This window comes from Eleutherodactylus coqui, chromosome 1, assembly GCF_035609145.1.
Source record: "Eleutherodactylus coqui strain aEleCoq1 chromosome 1, aEleCoq1.hap1, whole genome shotgun sequence".
Lineage (NCBI taxonomy): Eukaryota > Metazoa > Chordata > Amphibia > Anura > Eleutherodactylidae > Eleutherodactylus > Eleutherodactylus coqui.
Window position 1 is genome coordinate 38686152 of NC_089837.1, and position 22443 is coordinate 38708594.

Sequence of the window (22443 nt, forward strand, 5' to 3'; positions counted from 1 at the left end):
ATGGGTCCACGTGGTAGACCTTTATTACAAACAGAGCACTGTGAGCAGGTCCTGTCGTGGATGGCAGAAAATGCATCCAGCAGTGTATCGACCACCCATTCTTCAACACAGTCCACTACTCCCGGCTTAGGGACTGCAAATCTGAATCCTCTGGCTGCTGCTCTTCCTTCCTCCCAGCCTCCTCACTCAATGAAAATGACATATTCTGATGAGCAGGCAGACTCCCAGGAACTGTTCTCGGGTCCCTGACATGAGTGGGAAAAACTGGTTCCTCTCTCACCTGGGGAGTTTGACGTGACCGATGCCCATCCTTTGGAAAGTACCCAGAGTCCGGGTGATGAGGCTGGGGACTTACGGCAACTGTCTCAAGAGCTTTCAGTGGGTGAGGAGGATGCTGATGATGAGACACAGTTGTCTGTCAGTGAGGTAGTAGTAAGGGCAGTAAGTCCAATGGAGGAGAGCGCACAGAGGATTCGGAGAAAGAGCAGCTGGACGATGAGGTGACTGACCCCACCTGGTTTGCTAAGCCTACTGAGGACAGGGCTTCAGAAGGGGAGGCAAGTGTAGCAGCAGGACAGGTTGGAAGAGGCAGTGGAGTGGCCAGGGGTAGAGGCAGGGCCAGAGCGAAGAATCCCCCAAATGTTTCCCAAGGCACCCCCTCGCGCCTAGCCTCTGTGCAGAGGGCTAGGTCTTCAAAGGTGTGGATGTTTTTCAGTGAGAGCGCCGATGACCGACGAACAGTGGTGTGCAACCTGTGTCGCACCAAGATCAGCCGGGGAGCCACCACTACCAGCCTCACACCACCAGCATGTGCAGGCATATGATGGCCAAGCACACCACTAGGTGGGACGAAGGCCGTTCACCGCCTTCGGGTTACACCACTGCCTCTTCCCCTGTGCCCCAACCTGCCACACAGATCCAATACCCCTCTCAGGACACAGGCACGAGCGCCTCCCGGCCTGCACCCACATTCTCACCTCCACTGTCCTCCACCCCATCCAGCAATGTCTCTCAGTGTAGCGTTCAGCTGTTGCTAGCACAAGCGTTGGAGCGAAAGCGCAAATACGCCGCCACGCACCTGCACGCACAAGCTTTAAACGTGCACATTGCCAAATTAATCAGCCTGGAGATACTGCCGTACAGGCTTGTGGAAACAGAGGCTTTCAAAAACATGATGGCGGCGGCGGTCTTGCACTACTCGGTCCCTAGTCGCCACTATTTTTCCCGGTGTGCCGTCCCAGCCCTACACCAGCACGTCTCCTGCAACATTAATTGTGCCCTCACCAACGGGGTTACTGGAAAGGTCCACTTAACCACGGACACGTGGACAAGTACTGGCGGGTAGGGCCACTATATCTCACTGACGGCACATTGGGTGAATTTGGTGGAGACTGGGACCGAGTCAGAGCCTGGGACCGCTCATGTCCTACCCACATCCAGAATAACGGGTCCTACCTCGGTGCTGGTATCTGTGGCGGTCTATGCCACCTCCTCTAAACTCTCCCCCTCCTCCTCCTACGCAACCTCTACCTCTCAATAAAGAAATGTGAGCAGCACGTCGCCAGCAGTTCGTATGGCGCTGCGTGGCAGCACAGCGGTGGGCAAGCGTCAGCAGGCTGAGCTGAAACTAATCAGCTTAGGTGACAAGAGGCACACGGCCCCTGAATTGTTGCAGGGTCTGACAGAGCAGACCGACCTCTGGCTTTTGCCGCTAAGCCTCCAATCGGGCATGGTCGTGTGTAGACGCCATCAATTTTTTTTACAATTTTTCAAAGTTTCAAAAGTATTGATACTTTAACATAAACCAATTTTTTTAACAGGGCTGCCTCCAGGCTCTGTTACAAATTAGGCAACAGCGAGCTTTATCTTTAAAAAATATTTATGGGATTCACCTGCCCTCTCGGTTGAGCAATATTTCAGGGGTACAGTTGTACTCTTGGTACACTAATTTTTCTAGCCCTCGCCTATACTGATATCTAACTAATTTTTCCATCCTTCGCCTACACTAATAGTACATCAATGTTTCAGGGATTCGCCTATACTCTTGCAACACAAATTTTACTGGTGTCTGCCAATACTTCTGCTACAGAAATGTTACAGGGGTCTGCCTATACTTTTACTACAGAAATGTTAATGGGGTCTGCCTATACTTCGGCGACAGAAATGTTACTGGGGACCGCCTATATCTTTGCTACTGAAATGTTACTGGTGCTTCTTTGCCTATACTTCTGCTACAGAAATGTTACAGGGGTCTGCCTATAGTGTTACTACAGAAATGTTACTGGGGTCTGCCTACCCTTCTGCTACAGAAATGTTACTGGGGTCTGTCTATACTTTTACTACAGAAATGTTACTGGGGTCTGCCTATATTTCCGCTACTGAAATGTTACAGGGGTCTGCCTATACTATTACTACAGAAATGTTAATGGGGTCTGCCTATACTTTTACTACAGAAATGTTACTGAGGTCTGCCTATACATCTGCTACAGAAATGTTTCAGGGGTCTGCCTATACTTTTACAACAGAAATGTTGCAGAGGCCAGTCGATACTGTTACTACAGAAATGTTACTGGGGTCTGCCTATAATTCTGCTACAGAAATCTTACAGGTATCTGTCTATACTGTTACTACAGAAATGTTACTGGGGTCTGCCTATACTTCTGCTACAGAAATGTTACTGGGGTCCGCCTATACCTTTGCTACAGAAATGTTACTGGAGTCTGCCTATATGTCTGCTACAGAAATGTTACAGGGGTCTGTCTATACTGTTACTGCAGAAATGTTACTGGGGTCTGCCTATACTTTTACTACAGAAATGTTACTGGGGTCTGTCTATACTGTTACTACAGAAATGTTACTGGGGTCTGCCTATACTTCTGCTACAGAAATGTTATTAGGGTCCGCCTATACCTTTGCTACAGAAATGTTACTGGGGTCTGCCTATACTTCTGCTCCATAAATGTTACTGGGGTCCGCCTATACCTTTGGTACAGAAATGTTACTGGAGTCCGCCTATACCTTTGCTACAGAAATGTTACTGTTGTCTGTCTATACTTTTAATACAGAAATGTTACTGGGGTCTGCCTATACTTCTGCTACAGAAATGTTACTGGGTTCTGCCTATAAGAACGTAAAAGAGATACATTTTATTGAAGTTTCATTAAAAACTACACTTAGGGCACAACATATAACACACACAAATGGTGTCTCCAAGACAGGAGGAAGTGGCGCACCTACTACACTTGGACAAACATTCACACATACGGTCTGAGCCCCACCGGCTAGAGGTTATTAATAATGTGTCGGATGAACAGAGGGTCCGACAGTAGGCTGCGGAGAGGCCTAGTGGTGAATTAGAAGAAATGCCAATACGGGCTTAACAACTCGTTTATGGCCTCCACGCTTAAAGTCTTTCACTCAGACAAAAGACCCTTTGTGAAATTCATTCAGTAGAAATTGATAGGGTCTTATAGAGAGTGCCTGGGCTGGTGGGGCCTCGGATAGAAGTGTTTTAATTTCTAAAAAGACTGAATCTACGGTCTTATTTTCAAGTAGAATGCTACAGAGAGTGTGTCTCCAAGTACCCCAATGGTATGTGAAGGTAAGTATGTTATTCCTGAGTAATGAATTTCCCTGGCCTACCATCAAGGCTGTGGGAGCTACAATTTTTTATTTTACTCTCTCTCTTTAAGCTACTTATATCTAATGGGGATATTTTTTCTAGCTTCGATGGTCTAGATTTTTTGACCCAGCACTGAGCTATTCAGACAGCGGCTGTACTCTTTATTGAAAGGGTTTTTGGATAGGAGGATAATCCTCTCCTTCAGGTCCACGCTACTTATACACAGCCTGACTATCTGATTAATGTCAGAAATCTAAAAGCTGTGGTATCCATGCGTAGGACTTTAGGCCATGAGTACTAATTTTGTCTCATACCCCTAACAGTGCTTTTTCACTCAGCTTTATATACTGACAAGCTTCAACATTAAAAGAACTCAGTCTAGCTCTGAGGACAGCTCTAATAATTGAGCTATTCTCGTCTTTTCTCTATATTCTCTGAATCTTTTTAGAGATTGTATATTGGGTTTGGAGACCAGATGGACTTCTGTATTAGCTAGAACCCATCAGTGTACTAAACAGGGTTAGGACATGATCCGCACCCCAGCTAGTATCTAAGTTCATCCCCTTATAGCTTTGAGAGAATCTTGATAGTAGATGCTCAACATTGGACGAACATTGCTTCGATTTTGATTCTACCTTGTTCTAAGCTCTATTAGACTAAAACTCTTCTTTAGCTGCTCTGTATATCTAAAATACGAATCCTCCTGAAGAGCCACACGCATGGAGTGGCGAAACGCGTAGAGTCGAAACCGTTTATAGTTGTAGTAAACGAGCAGATTTATATACTAAAGAGTTTAACCACACAGCATACACAATCTGTACGAAGTTTTTAATGAGCTGGTCACCTACAGAGACATTCTCCATTGAAATTCATTACTCAGGAATAACATACTTATCTTTACATACCATTGGGGTACTTGGAGACACACTCTCTGTAGCATTCTACTTGAAAATAAGACCGTAGATTCAGTCTTTTTAGAAATTAAAACACTTCTATCCGAGGCCCCACCAGCCCAGGCACTCTCTATAAGACCCTATCAATTTCTACTGAATGAATTTCACAAAGGGTCTTTAGTCTGAGTGAAAGACTTTAAGCGTGGAGGCCATAAACGAGTTGTTAAGCCCGTATTGGCATTTCTTCTAATTCACCACTAGGCCTCTCCGCAGCCTACTGTCGGACCCTCTGTTCATCCGACATATTATTAATAACCTCTAGCCGGTGGGGCTCAGACCGTATGTGTGAATGTTTGTCCAAGTGTAGTAGGTGCGCCACTTCCTCCTGTCTTGGCGACACCATTTGTGTGTGTTATATGTTGTGCCCTAAGTGTAGTTTTTAATGAAACTTCAATAAAATTTATCTCTTTTACGTTCGTCTTTTCTGTGACAGGGCTTTTATAATTTTGAAAAGACTTGCTGCCTCTCTGTGAATTTGGGTTCTGCCTATACTTTTACTACAGAAATGTTACAGGGGTCTGCCTATACTTCTGCTACAGAAATGTTACAGGGGTCTGCCTATACTTCTAATACAGAAATTTCACTGGGGTCTGCCTATACTTCTGCTACAGAAATGTTACTGGGGTCCGCCTATACCTTTGCTACAGAAATGTTACTGGGGTCTGCCTATACTTCTGCTACAGAACTTTTACTGGGGTCCGCCTATACCTTTGCTACAAAAATGTTACTGGGGTCTGCTTATACTTCTGATACAGAAATGTTACAGAGGTCTGTCTATACTGTTACTACAGAAATGTTACTGGGGTCTGCCTATACGTCTGCTATAGAAATGTTACAGGGGTCTGCCTATTCTTTTACTAGAGAAATGTTAATGGGGTCTGCCTATACTTCTGCTACAGAAATGTTACTGGGTCTGCCTATACCTTTACTGCAGAAATGTTAATGGGGTCTGCCTATACTTCTGCTACAGAAATGTTACTGGGGTCCGCCTATACCTTTGCTACTGAAATACTACTGGGGTCTGCCTATACTTTTACTACAGAAATGTTACTGGGGTCTGCCTATATTTCTGCTACAGAAATGTTACTGGGGTCCGCCTATACCTTTGCTACAGAAATGTTACAGGGGTCTGCCTAAAATTTTGCTACAGAAATGTTAATGGGGTCTGCCTATACTTCTGCTACAGAAATGTTACTGGGGTTCGCCTATACCTGTGCTACTGAAATGCTACTAGTGTTTGTTTGCCTATACTTCAGCTACAGAAATGTTACAGGGGTCTGCCTATACTTTTACTACAGAAATTTTACAGGGGTCTGTCTATACAGTTACTACAGAAATGTTAATTTGGTCTGCCTATACTTCTGCTACAGAAATGTTACTGGGGTCTGCCTATACTTTTGCTATAGAAATGTTACTGGGGTCTGCCTCTACTTTTATTACAGAAATGTTACTGGGGTCTATCTATACGTTTGCTACAGAAATGTTACTGGGGTCTGCCAATACTTCTGCTACAGATATGTTACAGGGGTCTTTCTATACTATGGGTGCAATAAGTCTTCCCATCGGGGTGTTTTACTGATCTGGCACAAATACACTGACTGACTAGGGCAGAAATGTGGGCCGAAGGCAAGGTCGTTGGCGGGGTGAAACTCTCCCATGGTTGGGCACTCTGATTTCTTCCTGTGTAATACCATCTTTGTGCACTGACAGCATAGACGAGCCCAAGGAACTTAAAGACTTTCCCTTGTAGTGTTGAGCTATCTGTGTGGGGACACATGGATTTCCCATTGCTATGTAGCTCAGGGCACCTTGGGCACACATGGTGGAGGCTGGGAATGAGCCTGATCCAGGGTCCACTCACATACTTCCCACGCAGACTATAGCGGCTCCTGGTCATGCTAATGTCCTTGTAATGCCACCTCCTCCAGCTTGGGGTCATGGGATCAGCACTGGGCAACATGTATTTTCTCTCGTGTTACCACAGTTATCCGCGCCACTGGTTTGGGGCAAACAAGAGGAGCGTTACTGCATTCATGAGAGGTTCACAGCTGTACTAGCATCGGAGTCCGCTTCATGCCCGCGATTGCTAAGGGTGTGGCACAGGCCTATGTCCTGGGGGAAATGCAACTGCACCAGGTTGGGCCTGTGGAACTTCTTCCTGGTTAATGCAGTCTTTGGAGCGGTGAAAGCAAATGTAACTGATTTAATAAGACCTTCACTGCTGTTCTAGCATTAGAGTCCGCTTCATGCCTGCGATTGCTGAGGGTGTGGGCAGAGGCCTATGTCCTGGGGGAAAAGCAACTGTGCCAGGTTGTGCCCGTGGAACTTGTTCCTGGTTAATCCAGTCTTTGGAGTGGTGAAAGCAACCGCAAATAATTAAATGAGACGTTCACAGCTGTACTAGCATGGAAGTCCGCTTTATGCCCACGAACCCACTGGCTTACTAGGGCAGAAATGTAGGCCAAGGCCCTTCGCATGGTGAAACTCTGCCATGTTTGGGCACTCTGATTTCCTCATGTGTAATACCGTGCTTGAGTTTCTTGGACTAGCCTATGCTGTGAATGCACAATGAGTTCCCATTGCATTGCTTTACCTGTCTGGCACAAATACACTGTCTGACTAAGGTAGAAATGTGGGCCGAGGTCCTTGGCGGGGTGAAAGTCTGCCATGTTTGGGCGCTCTGATTTCTTCTTGTGTAATACTATCTTTGTGCACCGACAGCATAGGCAAGCCCAAGGAACTCAAAGACTTTCCATTGCGGTGTTGAGCTATCTAACGCCTACACAGAATGAATTGTCTGTGGACACATGGATTTCCATTGCTATGTAACTCGCGGCACCTTGGGTCACACAAGATGGAGGCTGGGACCGAGACTGACCCTGGGCCCGCTTTTCACACAGAGTATTGCTGCATTGTGGAGATGTGTAGAAGTGCAGGCACCTGAGTCCCCTTTATGCCCACGTTTGCGGCTCCTGACAATTTTGCGACGGAGGTGACATGGGATTGGAATGATGATGGTACATCAATTTATCATCGATTCTCAACAGCATTGTGGGCTATTGCCCCCTTTCAAAGAGGGTCGCTGCCTGGGCCTGTCAACCATCTGCAGTGTGTGCCTCTGGTTCCTCCTCATCGCAGATGCACTTAGAAATAGACATGAGAGTGGTGTAGCTATGAAGCGAGCACGTGGCATGAGGGAAACTACAGGCTGCGCAGGGAAACTTTTGTGTGCGCTGTGGATGCAGGGTCGTGTGGGGGGTTGGGCAGCATGTAACCCAGAAGAAGAGGCAGCGGTGTCACCCACAGGCAGTGATTGTCCTTGGTTGCAGGTAGTGTGGTGCTTAGCTAAGGACTGCCTTGCTAATGAGGGTTTGTCCAAAGTAAAAGTTGTTAGGGTGGAGGGCAGACTCTTGCCCCCATTGTGGCTTAATAGTGGGACCTGGGAGCCTCAGATGCAGCCATGCATGATGCCCCTGCCTTTCCCTATCCGTTTCTGTGTTGTTTCCATGACTTTCGGATGTTTTCCAGTTTCACAAGTCATGACCTATGCGGAGCATCGGTCATATACAAAAATGCTCGAGTTGCCCATTGACTTCAATGGGGTTCGTTACTTGAAACGAGCTCTCGAGCATCGCGGAAAGTTCGACTTGAGCAACGAGCACCCGAGCATTTTGGTGCTCGTTCATCTCTAGTAGGTACCCATCTTTCCCAGGTTAAGATTAGACCACCTGGCATTAGCATTAGGACCCATCTGAAAGCTTGGCCAATGTAATTTGATCAAATTATATACGAAGATCCTTGCATTATTTAATGTGGTTAGAGTATTTATTACGGTATGTATACCTCTGATAGTAAATGTATTTTGAATGCTGTTAGTTACAATCTAAAGAAATGTAAAAACTTAAAGGCGTCCCCATGAACATTTATTTTTAAAAATAATTTTCATAAAATATAAATCAGCTCTACAATAAATAAAGAGGCGATACAAAGGTACACTGAATTACAGCGACGAGATTTATTACAATAGAAAGAAACAAGTTGATGTTTTTGTGGTTAAATAAAAGAAAATTGCGGAAGAAAACAGGTCAAAGTATTACCGCTACGATACATTACAATGATGAACACGGCACCGCGGACAGTGCGAGGGAGCCAGTCAGAATGGGATGATGTCCGAATGTAGGATGTTGACATTTCTTCCCGCGTGGAGAGTTATAATACCAATCCAATTATTTCTGCTAACGATGAAGTTTAAAAGCTTTGAATTTCTTGCCAATGTTATCCCAGTAGCTAAAATGATGTGACTAATTACAATTCTGAAATGTTTAGGGATTAACCAAATATTAAAAGACCTTCCATGTTGTAAGAAAAAATGACAGATGGTAAGATATGGTTAAAAATAAAGAAAGCCATACTGGCCACTCTAATCCTTGCTGGTCCAGGACAACGACTTCCATTCTCAATGTCCATCAGTATTCATATTGGTTGTAGTGGTGACATCCCGTATACACACAGCAAACAAGATTGTACAGACAGCAGCATCTGGAGACCAGTTAGTCCCCTGGTGTTTTACAAGCCTTGTTCCAAGGCAAGGAGGAAAAATGCACAGCCTGTCAGAGGTCTGGATCATGACCCAAAAATACTTGTCCAAATAAGTTATATAGTCCAGGCAGCACGAGATGAATAAAAATAAACTCTTTAATCCTCCATAACCAGCGACGTTTCTACTTGTAAAAAAGGGTCTTTATCAAGCTTGATATATAACTTATTCCATATACACACGACTCCTGTAACCAATCACAGGCCACAGCAGTGTAGAGTTACATACCTTTGAGACCAGTGATCGGCTGAAGCGGTGATGTTCCCTATGCACATGTGACGACTGTAGCCAATGTAAACAGGACTGGTGGTGCTGGACCCACAGGGAATTAGAGTAGTGAACATGACTGTCTTATTTTTTAATTTTATTGCAAAACATATGGATTCTTGAAATGGAGGAATATATTTGACAAATAAAACATGACGCCAGGACTTAATAGTAAAAGAAACTACTCCCGAGAATGGAAAATCATAACAAGGGGCGAGAAGACAAAGACCGGACACAAACGTGCTGAAATCCTAATTAATAAAATACACATCTAAAGTCCACAACAAAATAAGATACAGAAATGGTACCGTGTTTCCCCGAAAATAGGACACAGTCTTATATTAATTTTTGACTCAAAAGAGGCACAGTGTTTTATTTTCAGGAGGGGTGTGTCTTATCCTTACCCAGCCGCCGCCATCTGTGTCCCTCATGCTGGTCCCCACACTGCTGCAGTCCTCAGCGCTGACAGGATTCTCTTCTCCTGGTAACAGGGTTTTAAATACCTCGCCTCCAATGAGCGCTGTGATTGGATCGAGGGCCAGCCAATCAGAGCTGATGCTCGGTGAACCAATCACAGCCATTCACTGTCATTCACTGAAAGGCTGTGAATGATTGAGCGCCGGCTTTGATTGGCTGACGCTCGATACAATCACAGCGCTCTCTTAACAGAGGGCAGGGTATTCAAAGCCTTGTCACCACAAGAGAATCCTATCAGCACTGAGGACTGCAGCCTGCCACAGCGCCGGAGACCAGCGTGAGGGACACAGATGCCGGAGGCTAGGTGGGTATTCTTTTTTTTTAAACCTAGTGTAGCTAGGGCTTATTTTCAGGGGGAGCTTATATTTCAAGGCCTCCTCCACCCCACCTCCCCTTGAAAATAAGGGTAGGGCTTATTATCAGGGTAGGGTTTATTTTGGGGAAAATGATCACTGTCTACCGACTGGAATCAGAGAGCAAAATTAAAGCAGAAATACAATGAGGATAAAAAAAAGAAAAGGGGGAGAATGGAGTGGAAAGAGAACAGGTGAAAGAAAAGGAGATGAAGGGGAGGTATAGACAAAACAATGATTAGTTTCTAGGTGAAAAAGGATCAGAAGAATGAATCACAACATAAGGGACGGGTATTCCTAAGAGTTTTTAAAGCACAACAGATAGTACCAGGTAAGTATAAACTTATTTTGACATCCCCGAAGATGGCCCGTTAGGTCTTCTATTCCTTTCACCGTTTGGATTTTTTTGAACCAGATGCGTATAGAAGATGGAGTCACTTGTCTCCCTACAGCTGGCATATATATGCGGGCCGCAATGATCATAGTAACATAGTATGCCTGGCCGAAAAAAACATTTGTCCATCCAGTTCAGCCTATTACGCCTCAATGTTGATCTAGAGGAAGGCAAAAACCCAATGAGGTAGAAGCCAATCCTCTCCATTTAAGGGGAAAAAAACATTTCCTGACTTCAATCTGGCAATCAGAATAATCCCCGGATAAACATTCCTTTCGAAGTTATTAATGAGTGTAAAAGGATGGCAAATTATCAACCTCATAACTGAGAGATGAATCCTGCACAGATAGAGAAGGAAAATACTTATTTTTAACCATTGCCTAACCTCCGGCAATTTTATTGAAGAATAGCAGATTAGGCTTTAAGAGTACAAAAGGGTCTTGTCAAAATAAATGAGCAGCAAGACAAGACCAGCACATCTTGAAGTAGGTACTTTTCTGTCTTCCAGTAGATACTGACATATTGTTTTTGGAAATTTTTGATGGCGTAAGTTACCATTGTAAAAATACATTTTTGGACCATTTTCCAATGAGAAGGGGCTTTTAATGCTTTTTCTTACCCAAGCTGAAATAGTGTGGCACAGCGTTGGCTTGAGCTCTATGCCAATCATTCAGTGGGAATTGAGGATCAAGGTCTTCTTCCATTTCAACATTTTTGATGTTTTTTATTTTTTTGAAGGATAGATAAAAAGGAGTTATAGTAGGAATAATAGATACCCTCTTGAAGATGTTAAGATACTGAATATCAGATAAAAGCAGATTTGGGAAAGATGGGAGTAGTAGTTTCACTTTTATGCATAATATGACAAATTCTTAAAGTCTTGTAAACCTTAGCGTGGAAAATATTATGATGCAAGTTCAACCGAATTATTATCTGTTAGAAGCTCCTCTATAGAAATAATAGTAGCATCTTCCATGACAAAAGGTCAATTCCAGGCAAATGGGAGTTAAGAAATTGTAGAGGCAGGACGTATGTGGCCGTCAACAGGGAAATCAATACAATTATGGCTGTTGAAATATACATATGTAAAAAAACAACAAAAGAGGAAAAAAAAGAAAAACTGTCTCCTCATGAAAAATGGTTTTCCAGCCTAAAAAAATAGGCAATTCATTCTCAGAGTAGAGATTTTTTGGAGCGAGGCTTTTATTTGGGTTATTCCATTAATAAAGAACTTCACTACTCCCTTTTTTGTAGCTTGATGAAGGTGACTGCCCTACTTATTGGTGTATGGAGAGCTTTTCAAGGTTATATAGCCTAGATAAGACATATTATGTTATATAGCCTAGATAAGACAGCCACGGGAATTGTGTATACGTACATAGATGTCTACATAGATATTGTGTAATATGCAAATGGACGTATCATTTGTCCTGTCACTGACTGGCTTGCAAGAGTCACACGACCTGTTAATTCAGAAAAGTAGACGTCTTTAGTAAGCACCACTAGGCCCATATCATGTGGCCTCATTAACTGTAGGTTTACTTTTTTTCATGTGTTTCTGTGGCACCATAGTTTATTATTTATATAGCAGTTGTAATAGCTATGATGCATAAGCTTTCCCTGTTGTCTACAATTTTGATCTAATGTAATAAAGGATTGACTTTAGTTGCTGGCTCTAGGTCCACTTTTGTTACCTTTAAAAGTAAAGGCTGCGCTTCTTTTCTTACTTACCACAATATATTTTCGTATGGAGCCCGGTCACAGTAGACCTGCAGTAACTATAATTTAGGATGTTTGATAGATCAAAGCTATTCCACAAATTAACTCTCTTACTGAGTGTTCAATGTCTCTGAATGCCCTGATGTATTAAAACTCTGTCTTCACATTTCCCACATTCCAAATAAGTACACGTTTTTTTTCTAATGAGTTTTCAAAACTTGATTTCTTTGTAAAATTCCACATCTAGAATATCAAAAAGTCTTCCCCTCCGTGTGGTGACGTCTCTGATGTTTAATAAGATCTGATCTCCGCACATAACCTTTCCCACATTCTGAACACGAAAATGGCTTCTCCCCTGTGTGGGTTCTCTTATGTTTAACAAGAGTTGATTTATCTGTAAAGCATTTCCCACATTCTGGACATGCATACGGCTTCTCTCCTGTGTGACGTCTTTGATGCTCCCTACATTTGAGATTAGTAGTGAAGCTTTTCCCACATTCTGAACATGAAAATTCGCCTGTGTGAATTCTATGATGTTGGACAAGATCCGATTTTTGTATAAAACATTTCCCACATTCTGAACACGAAAATGGCTTCTCCCCTGTGTGGGTTCTCTTATGTCTAACAAGAGTTGATTTATCTGTAAAGCATTTCCCACATTCTGGACATGCATACGGCTTCTCTCCTGTGTGACGTCTTTGATGCTCCCTACATTTGAGATTAGTAGTGAAGCTTTTCCCACATTCTGAACATGAAAATTCTCCAGTGTGAAATCTCTGATGTTGGACAAGATTCGATTTTTTTATAAAACATTTCCCACATTCTGAACAGGAATATGGCCTCTCTCCTGTGTGAATTTTGATATGTCTAACAAGATCTGATTTACATGTAAAACTTTTCTCGCATTCGGAACATGAACATAGATTTTCTCCTGTGTGAGTTCTGCCATGTCTAAGAAGATTTGATTTATGTGCAAAGCATTTCCCACATTCTGAACATGAAAATGGCTTCTCTCCTGTGTGAATTCTCTGATGTTTAACAAGACGTGATTTAATTGGAAACCATTTCCCACATTCGGAACATGAAAATGGCTTCTCTCCTGTGTGAATTCCCTGATGTTTAACAAGACGTGATTTAATTGGAAACCATTTCCCACATTCTGAACATGCAAATGGTTTCTCTCCTGTGTGAATTCTCTGATGTTCAACAAGACGTGATTTAATTGGAAAACATTTCCCACATTCTGAACATGAAAATAGTTTCTCTCCTGTGTGAATTCTCTGATGTTCAACAAGACGTGATTTAATTGGAAAACATTTCCCACATTCTGAACATGAAAATGGTTTCTCTCCTGTGTGAATTGTCTGATGTTTAACAAGATCAGATTTATCTGTAAAGCATTTCCCACATTCTGAACATGAAAATGGTTTCTCTCCTGTGTGAATTCTCTGATGTTTAACAAGACGTGATTTAATTGGAAAACATTTCCCACATTCTGAACATGAAAATGGTTTCTCTCCTCTATGATCTCTCTTATGTTTAACAAGATCAGATTGATCTGTGCAACATTTCCCACATTCTGTACATAAAAATGGCTTCTCTCCTTTATGATCTCTCTCATGTCTAACAAGTTCTGAGTTATCTGCAAAACGTTTCCCACATCTTGAACACAAGTAGGGCTTCTCTGCTGTATGAATTCTGATATGTTTTACAAGATCTGATTTACTCGTAAAACCTTTCACACATTCTAAACAAGAAACTAGATTTTCTCCTGTGCGAGTTCGAGCATGTCTAATAAGTCTTGCTTTATATGCAAAACATTTCCCACATTGTGAACATGAATACAGTTTCTCTCCGGTGTGACTGATTCTTTTTCTAAGACCTGAGTTGCTTGTAAGCGGTTTTCCACATTCACGAAACATTTTCTGACCTGTATTTGTAGTAAAATTCTGTGATTGGTCAGGAGAAGGTTCCTTGTGATTCGAGGGATCATAGGATAAATCTGTACTTTCAAGTTTTGGATAAACAATACTGGTAATAACTTTTTCTTCTGAAGAGTGATACATGATATTTTCATCTTCTGTTTTACAATTTAGTGATTTTCCATCAGAGTCCATATTGGCATCACATGATAGATCTGTCCTATCAAGTTCTGGATGAACATTAAGTGTAATGGGATTTTCTCCTAAAGAGTGCTGCACAATATCTTCTACTTCTTCTTTATAATTTACTGATGACATGACGTTTCCATCAGAGTTCCTATTGGGATCATATGATAGATCTGTACTGTCAAGTTCTGGATGTACATGGAAGTTAATGAGGTTTTCTCCTGAAGAGTGCGGCATGATATCTTCTTCTTTTACTTTATAATTTAGCAATGACATGGAGTTTCCATCAGAATTCTCACTAGGATTATCTGTTAGGATTAAAATTTGATATTGTAATTTCTTTTTCAAACTACAAATGTGGACAAATTTATAACAGTCCTATTAGGCTGACAAAACAGAGTACCTGCACTTTACCTGGTGACAGGCTTCCTCTAGGTGCTAGCTGAACCTCACAGGACAGAACACCTATACAACAAAAGACAGACCAGGACTGGGAGGAATAAAGAGACAGGTTGCAAGGAAACAGAGGCACAGGGGAAGGCAATAGACAGAGGGATGCAAGAAAGGACAGAATGACAAAGCGCAGGACACAGAATGCAAACAGGATAACTTGAACAAACAGGTTCTAAGCTAGAAGCCAGGGAGCAGGTCTGAAACAACATCAACTCTGCAGCACTGATGTGGAGACCCAGCACAGCTATATAGGAAGGAGATTGGCAAAGAGCCTACAGCTGAGCAGAGAAGCCCTAGAGTAATTAACCATAGCAGGTCTGGAAGTAGGTAAGAAAGCTGAGGTTACAGGGAGAGTAGGACGACGCCCACATCTGCCAGCACCATGGAGAGGGAAGTTAGTCTGAACAAAGGATCTAACAGTTATGAATGTCCATTTATCATACCAAATCTTAATGCCTTCACACAACATTATCAATGTTCATTATTCATATCGTATGTTAGGCTAAGGGCCATACTTCCTTGTCAGACTCATGGCTTTCACAGCCTGGCAGCAGGAGCTCACTATCTCACTAAAGTGGATCAGAAAATGAGCTGCAAAAGACACTGCGTTCAGGAACACAGGCATTTTTATTACCTGCAGACACACCTACACGCATGTCTACTGACTACAGAGCAGAAATAATCTTTTTTCTGCTGGAGTTATCCGCATACAATCTGCCCTTAAGTCCCTTAACGACAATCTCCAGTACTACATTGCTACACCAGCCTAAAACTATTTAATTCTGGTTCAAAACACATTTTTGGGAGAGAAAAAAAAAGGCTGCAGGGTCTCAAAAAGATTTTACTTTAAACTAAACTCAGAAATGGATTTAAAGTGAATTGGAATGTAATATTCTGAAATAATGATAAAGAACAAGATTTGTTTGAGTCTACAAACTCTCCCAAAATAATTCTTCCCCATTTTGAAAGTCTGTACACCAAGTAGAAAATGTAAATAAAAGGACCCCTTAAAAAGAATCCCACCCTTAAAGATTGGTTAGTGAGGAATGAGCGATCTAGTCTAAAAAATGTTTTATAAACACACAAAAAAAAAAGAATAAAATGGACTACTTAAAAAGAATCCCCTTACGCACTACCTGTTTGGCTTCCCCTATACATTAGATAAAATTAATAACTTAAAACTGTGTGGTAAGTCTTGAAACAGCTCCCTGGTTGACATGGTCACATCAAGCACTAAAACCATGTACCCCTCCTCCTCACAGGCTTGCTGCAAACACCGCATCTTTTTGGAAAACATTTTTGCTAGCAGTTGCAGGGATAGGCTAAAGGAAGCAGCACTCTGAAAGCCTATCGACATCCTTAGACTTGAAGGATTGTCCAGGTGCCTTGGTCTTAACCCTTTCCAATACATTTAGTTTTTCTCATCCATTCTCCCCAGCTCCAAATGAATTGGAGCTGGGGAGAATGGATGAGAAAAAATACACTTTCCCTGCACCCTCCTGAACTGACTGAGTTCAGGAGGGTGCAGGGAGGGACCTGCTTACCTGTTCGGAATCTTCCGCATTCTCCTTCTGCCTCCCAGCTCGGCGATCATGTGACCGCTGAGGTCAGGTGGCACCTGACGGTCACATGATTGCCGGGCCGGGAGACAGGAGGAGAATGCGCAAGACGCCGGTCAGGTAAGCAGGCCCTCCCACAGTGCAGGCTCCTGGCTCGGCGTTCATGTGACCGCCGGGGGTCAGGTAACACCGGCGGTCACATGATCGCCGGCCGGAATCTGTATGCATTACATAGCGCTAATTGAGCGCTATGTAATGTGTAAAGGAGAAGGCAGAAAGGGTTAAAAACCCTTTCTGCCTTCTCCTCGGGGGTCCTCGATGAGGATCAGTGCAGGAGTGCATCTGCACCCGATGTGTCCTATGATCGGGTGCAGATGCACTCCTGCACTGCAGTCTCGGGCCTGCCCCGACATCGGAGCTGTGGAGGGAAATTATGATTTTGGAGCAGGCCCGACATTGGATTGGAAAGGGCTAAACAGGAGTTCTTCTTTTAACTGAGTCTGGAACTTAAAGGGGTTGTCCCGTGCCGAAACGGGTATTTTTTTTTTTTCAATAGGCCCCCCGTTCGGCGCGAGACAAACCCAATGCATGTGTTAAAAAAAAAAAACGTTTAGTACTTACCCGAATCCCCGCGCTGCGGCGACTTCTTCCTTACCTTACTAAGATGGCCGCCGGGATCTTCACCCACGATGCACCGCGGGTCTTCTCCCATGGTGCACCGTGGGCTCTGTGCGGTCCATTGCCGATTCCAGCCTCCTGATTGGCTGAAATCGGCACACGTGACGGGGCGGAGCTACGAGGACCAGCTCTCCGGCACGAGCGGCCCCATTCACCAGAGAGAAGACCGGACTGCGCAAGCGCGTCTAATCGGGCGATTAGACGCTGAAATTAGACGGCACCATGGCGACGGGGATGCTAGCAACGGAACAGGTAAGTGAATAACTTCTGTATGGCTCATAATTAATGTACGATGTACATTACAAAGTGCATTAATATGGCCATACAGAAGTGCTGAACCCCACTTGCTTTCGCGGGACAACCCCTTTAAGGAAAATTGGTCTGGTTAGCATTTTTTTTCTTCCCTACATGTTTTAAACTAAGAACAAACTGTTCAAAATGTGTAGGCAACATGGAGCTTTATGTCACCATGGAGTTCACCTGCACAGTGGTGGTATATAAACATCATTTCTTAGTTACCACTAAAAATGTTGCTTATGTCAAGTTCATAAAAGTCAGGTAGAGAGTGGAGTCAGGAAAAGTGTGTCCACTTAACCAATCTAAACACATTGGTCAAGTAGCTGAGCAAGTAGTGGACGAGTCAAGTGGTAGAATAAGTAAAGTAGCTTGACCATTCACCCTTCACCACTCTACAATGAACTCAACTGCCACGATCCATTATGTAAATGACTAATGTAAATACTTACTGGAAAATGGGACGACGAGTCGAGTACCGACCGTAGTTACTGGACTCAGTTACTTGACTAATGTAAAATAAGCTTTATACTCAACCTGTGTTAGTGAAAAAGCCATAATTTAGGTCACATTGGGTAACAAGCTCTACACATATCAGAATAAGGCACTAGGTTTAGGCTTGATGTGTATGGAAAAGAAAGGGCTCTTTGAGAAGAGCCTAAATTGGAGAGCTCTTATATTACATGCCATATTCCACAAATGTGTATGCTCTGTACATTGTTGCACTAAGGCCTTTACATGACCGTTATTGCTTCCCTGTGCCCACAGTAAAGGGCAACAAGACCATTGGAAAAAATAATGTCAATAGTATATCTGTACCTTCTTACCTTGTGATATCGGAGGCTGGTAGTTCTCCATCATGATGTCCTTGTACAGATCCTGGTGTCCTTCTAAATACTCCCACTCCTCCATTGAAAAATGGACAGTGACATCCTGACACCTTATAGGAACCTGACAACACAATGATACTGTTATTACCCAGACACCTCTAGTGCTGTTACTGTATAATTTCCCAATATTCCCAGCAGTGTCACCTCTCCAGTCAGCAGCTCAATGATCTTGTTGGTGAGTTCTAGGATCTTCTGCTCATGTATCGGTAAGTGAGGAGGAGCCTCTGTGATGGGGCTCTGGCTCCTGCTCCATCCTCCTGACTCATGGAGATGGCTGTTGGGAGTCGTACCGTCACCCGATGTCTTCTTCACCATCGTGTAATTCTGGGTATGGAGGGAGACATGTAGATAATTGAAGTAGAAAGTGAGAGATTGTCATCTAGTGATACATCTGGCAGCCAAGCATGCATATTACAACTCCAATCATTTCAATAAGACTGCTTAAGATAGCAGAGTACAAAGTGCATGGTTATCTCAGGTAGCCCCCTCTCCACTGATCAGGCTTTTATCACCTATCTTTTAGTACTCACAAACCCCCACCTTGATTACCCACCGACAGGGTACTAGAGCCTCAATTCAAGAGTCCAGTTTTCTGCAATAAATGATAGTTTTGCTCTGATATTGTAATTGCTTACTCATATCAATGTTACAATCACACAAAGTTTCAGCAGAGCTATGGTCCAGTTTTGGATGCAGTCCTGCAGCGAGGATCAATGAGGGTGGTCACCCAGTAATGATCTGATGTTTTGATGTGGACTACATGCTTTGGTCCTTCTGCAAGCACTGCAGAATAAAAGCACTCATGCGTCAAAGTACTTAAAGGTTGATGGCTCACATCCCCCTGCCTGCTTCTGGACTTATATTACCCCCTCCAAACTTCTCCCTTTGGTGGGAAAAAGTATTGGAGAAGTCGCCCCCTTTCTTGCTTAAGGCCAACTTCAAAGGGATGTTGAGTAATGGCACAAAGACAGTTGGTATCACTTCCTCCTCCTCGACAACAACACATCATTGTTCCTGAGGCTGTGTAGCATTTGTTCCAGCAGGCAGGCAAGAAGGATGGTTATACTGATCAGTGTATCATCACAACTAACCATTTTAGTCACTTCCTCAGAGACACGTCTTTGATCTGTAGACACTCCACATGCATCGAATGACCGACCTCCATACAGCATATATATGTCATACATCATCTGTTGCTGGCTGAGACTCTGCAACATGGAATTTCACTATGCAGGCAGGTCACAGATGAGATGATTAGGTGGCAGCCTGGACTGTTGCTGCAACTCTGCCAGGTGAAAGACGGCGTAGTGTGAACGCTGAAAGCGTGAGCACAGTCTCCTGGCCTTTTCTAGCACTGGATGTATAATTGGGTAATGGTTAAGCGCTGCAATACCAGGTTCATCACATGGGGCGAGCAAGGTAAATGTGTGAGATTGCCAAGGCGAAGGACTACCAGCAGGTTGGACTCACTGTCACACACAACCTAGCCTGGCTTCAGATTGTGCAGGGTCAGCGCTGTGTCAACCTGGACCTGCAAAGCCGTCAACAGCTCTTCATCTGTGCTCTCCTAGACATAAGTTTTTAGATCAGCATTTTGGCATTTACCATGTGCACCGCTGTATAGAGGCTCGATTTTCTGCCAATGTGGAAGGTGTTGAAAGGTGATATGAAGAGATGGAGAAAGTGAAGGAGGCGCAGGAGGAAGGTCAGGAGGGGACAGACAAGGATGAATGTCCCACAACTCTCGGGAGTACCATGAAATGTGGACCACCCCTTTCGGCTTCATGCCCCACCTGTAGGACAATGACCCAGTGTGCTGTTAAGGATATGTATCACCACTGGCCATGCATGCTGCTCAGGTGAACCCCATCACTGACAGCGTTCTTCAATGCTAGGAATATGTTATCATTCACCTGGGGTTGCAGGGCAGGGGCGGCTTTTTGGGCAAATAAATGGTGGTTGTGCATCTGGTACTGTTGGTTAGCGTGGAGCATTTCATTGCTGAAGGCATCTGTGTCCATTAGCCTGAAGGACAGCATTTCCATTACAAGCAACTGTGCAATGCTTGGATTCAGGCTCTGTGCTCATGGATAGTTGGGGCTGTGGGATAGAGGGATGGCTGCTGACCTGGAACACTCTGGAATATGGGGTAGATGTCAATGTCAGTGAAGATGATGGTGGCCATTCAACTTCTGCTCTCCGATCCCCACTCTTGGCTGTAGCCTGATCATCAATGGCAGAAGAGAAGCCTGAAGTAGCCATGTTACTGCTCCTACACAAAACTGCCTCTCTGTGCTCAGAGACTACTGCATGAACAGGGAGAGAGATGGAGGAAGGGACCACTAAAGAACGTAGGAGTAAAGACCAGGATGGGGCTGACTCTTTACCCTCTGGAACAGGTGGGCTCTCCAACGCAGTGTGGGTGGTAGCAGTTCATGTGGTTGTTCATACAAGTTGTGCTGAGATTCTTTTACATTCTTGCCATGTTTTAAATGCTTATCGCAGATCTTACAGATGACCACTCTCTTGTCATCAGCTGCGGTTTCAAAGACACATTTGGTGAAATCATCAAGCCACCCTGGCTGCTGATTGGCTGCACACTGACCTCTGAAGCAGGCATTATGGGAAATTCAATTTCCCCATGATTTATTTCAAGAATTGTTTAAACCCAGTTTGATTTAGCAAAAATCGGGATGATTTTACTACTTAGTCGATCAAGATGAGCAACACTACTTCTAGGTGCTTGGTTTCTTTGACAGCCAGTGTATTTGGTGGAGAAGAACATGAGAAGCAATGCGAGAAAATATTACTTTACTGAAAGAGTAGTATATGCTGGAAAGAAACTTCAGGCAAAAGTGGTTGGGAAATCAACAGTAAGTGATAGTAAATCTACCTGGATAAAATATATATCTATTCTAACAAAAAATTGAAATAATATAAGGACAGGCTAGATGGCCCATGGGCGCTCCTCCTGTCATCAGTCTTCTATGTGTCTGTATGGATGTCAAAATTTTGACAAAATTTCAAGTCTCGAGGCCAAACTCCAGCTGGGTAATTCTTTTAATTCCTTTCCTCCACATTATATTCAGCCTACTTACCATTCTCATTGCCCCTACAACATTACTATTAGCTCATTGGTTCCCATCATACAGAACTGACCATATTGGTGGCCAATCTTCACATTCTCTGCTGTTCAGTTCTTTTGTTCTCCCTCACTTGGAAGGTCTGGAATTCGTTATACAGGACACTAGATTGTTTCTATTACTTCCTATAATGGATTTTCTCTTCCCTTAGTCTGACTTGTTACATAATACAATAAAGATAATAGAAATACAGAAAAGCTTACCTCTCCGGTCAGCAGGTAGATGATCTCCATGGTGAAGTTTAATATTCTTATGGTAACATCATTTCTTTCTTCATCCATCTTTGGTGGGTCATTCGGGAGAAGGACTGCTTTGGATGAGAATACGAGAGAACTGGATAAACCGGAGGGTTCTGGTACTGCTGGCAGTTTGCTGTGCTACGCTGCTTACGCAATTCCCTTTCACTTCTATGAAAGTTAAAGAAAGTGTGTCTAACAGCCAATTTAGGTGATTTGGTAATCTCAGGCAGTGGTGGTAAGCCAGAATAAGGTTTATGGGGACGGGATGTTTTCAAAATAAGTGTGGGTTACAGACATGGGTCCAGTATTGATCAGACATTCATGTCATATCCTGTGTGAATTAGGAACATTCCTTTAAGGAACGCAAAGACAATAGAAGATAAACCATCCAAAGTGCGATGTAGCATCACTTCAGTAAAAAATACCTACTTAACCCCCAAGTGTCTCCATACTCCGGTACCAGAAGCTCCTGCATCAGTCATGTGCCATTCATCATTCATGTGACTACAGTAGACAATCACTGTCCTTAGTAGTCAAGTGCCGTTCATGCAGATATGAAAGCTAAGGACAGTGACTGGCTGGAGTATTAATGTTGTACAATGAGAGTCATGAGATTGTTGTAGTAGCTTCCAGCAGTGTAATGGGTACAGGACACTGGAAACAAGATTACTTACCGGTAATCAGTTTTCTATGAGCC

The 22443-nt window shown here is 43.4% G+C and overlaps 2 protein-coding genes across 2 annotated transcripts in view; both read right to left on the bottom strand.

The window, feature by feature from the left end:
• LOC136607684 (zinc finger protein 271-like) overlaps positions 1-22443 on the bottom strand; it is a 521708-nt gene that overhangs the window by 111498 nt on the left and 387767 nt on the right. The window lies entirely within an intron of this gene.
• On the bottom strand, positions 12026-21949 carry LOC136615650 (zinc finger protein 665-like). Its single transcript, XM_066594174.1, has 4 exons — positions 21711-21949; positions 18509-18688; positions 18302-18425; positions 12026-14798 (listed from the first exon to the last, which is right to left on the bottom strand). The coding sequence occupies exons 1-4, from the start codon at positions 21786-21788 to the stop codon at positions 12634-12636; spliced, it is 2547 nt and encodes an 848-aa protein (XP_066450271.1). The 5' UTR covers positions 21789-21949; the 3' UTR covers positions 12026-12633.

Bases quoted from the DNA above. Each gene is read 5' to 3' on its own strand.
- LOC136615650 (XM_066594174.1), bottom strand. From the start codon at position 21,788: ATGGATGAAGAAAGAAATGATGTTACCATAAGAATATTAAACTTCACC. The intron at 18,426-18,508 runs GTGACACTGCTG...TTGTGTTGTCAG, and splicing joins TTGAGCTGCTGACTGGAGAG to GTTCCTATAAGGTGTCAGGA. The intron at 14,799-18,301 runs GTAAGAAGGTAC...TAATCCTAACAG, and splicing joins CCAGCCTCCGATATCACAAG to ATAATCCTAGTGAGAATTCT.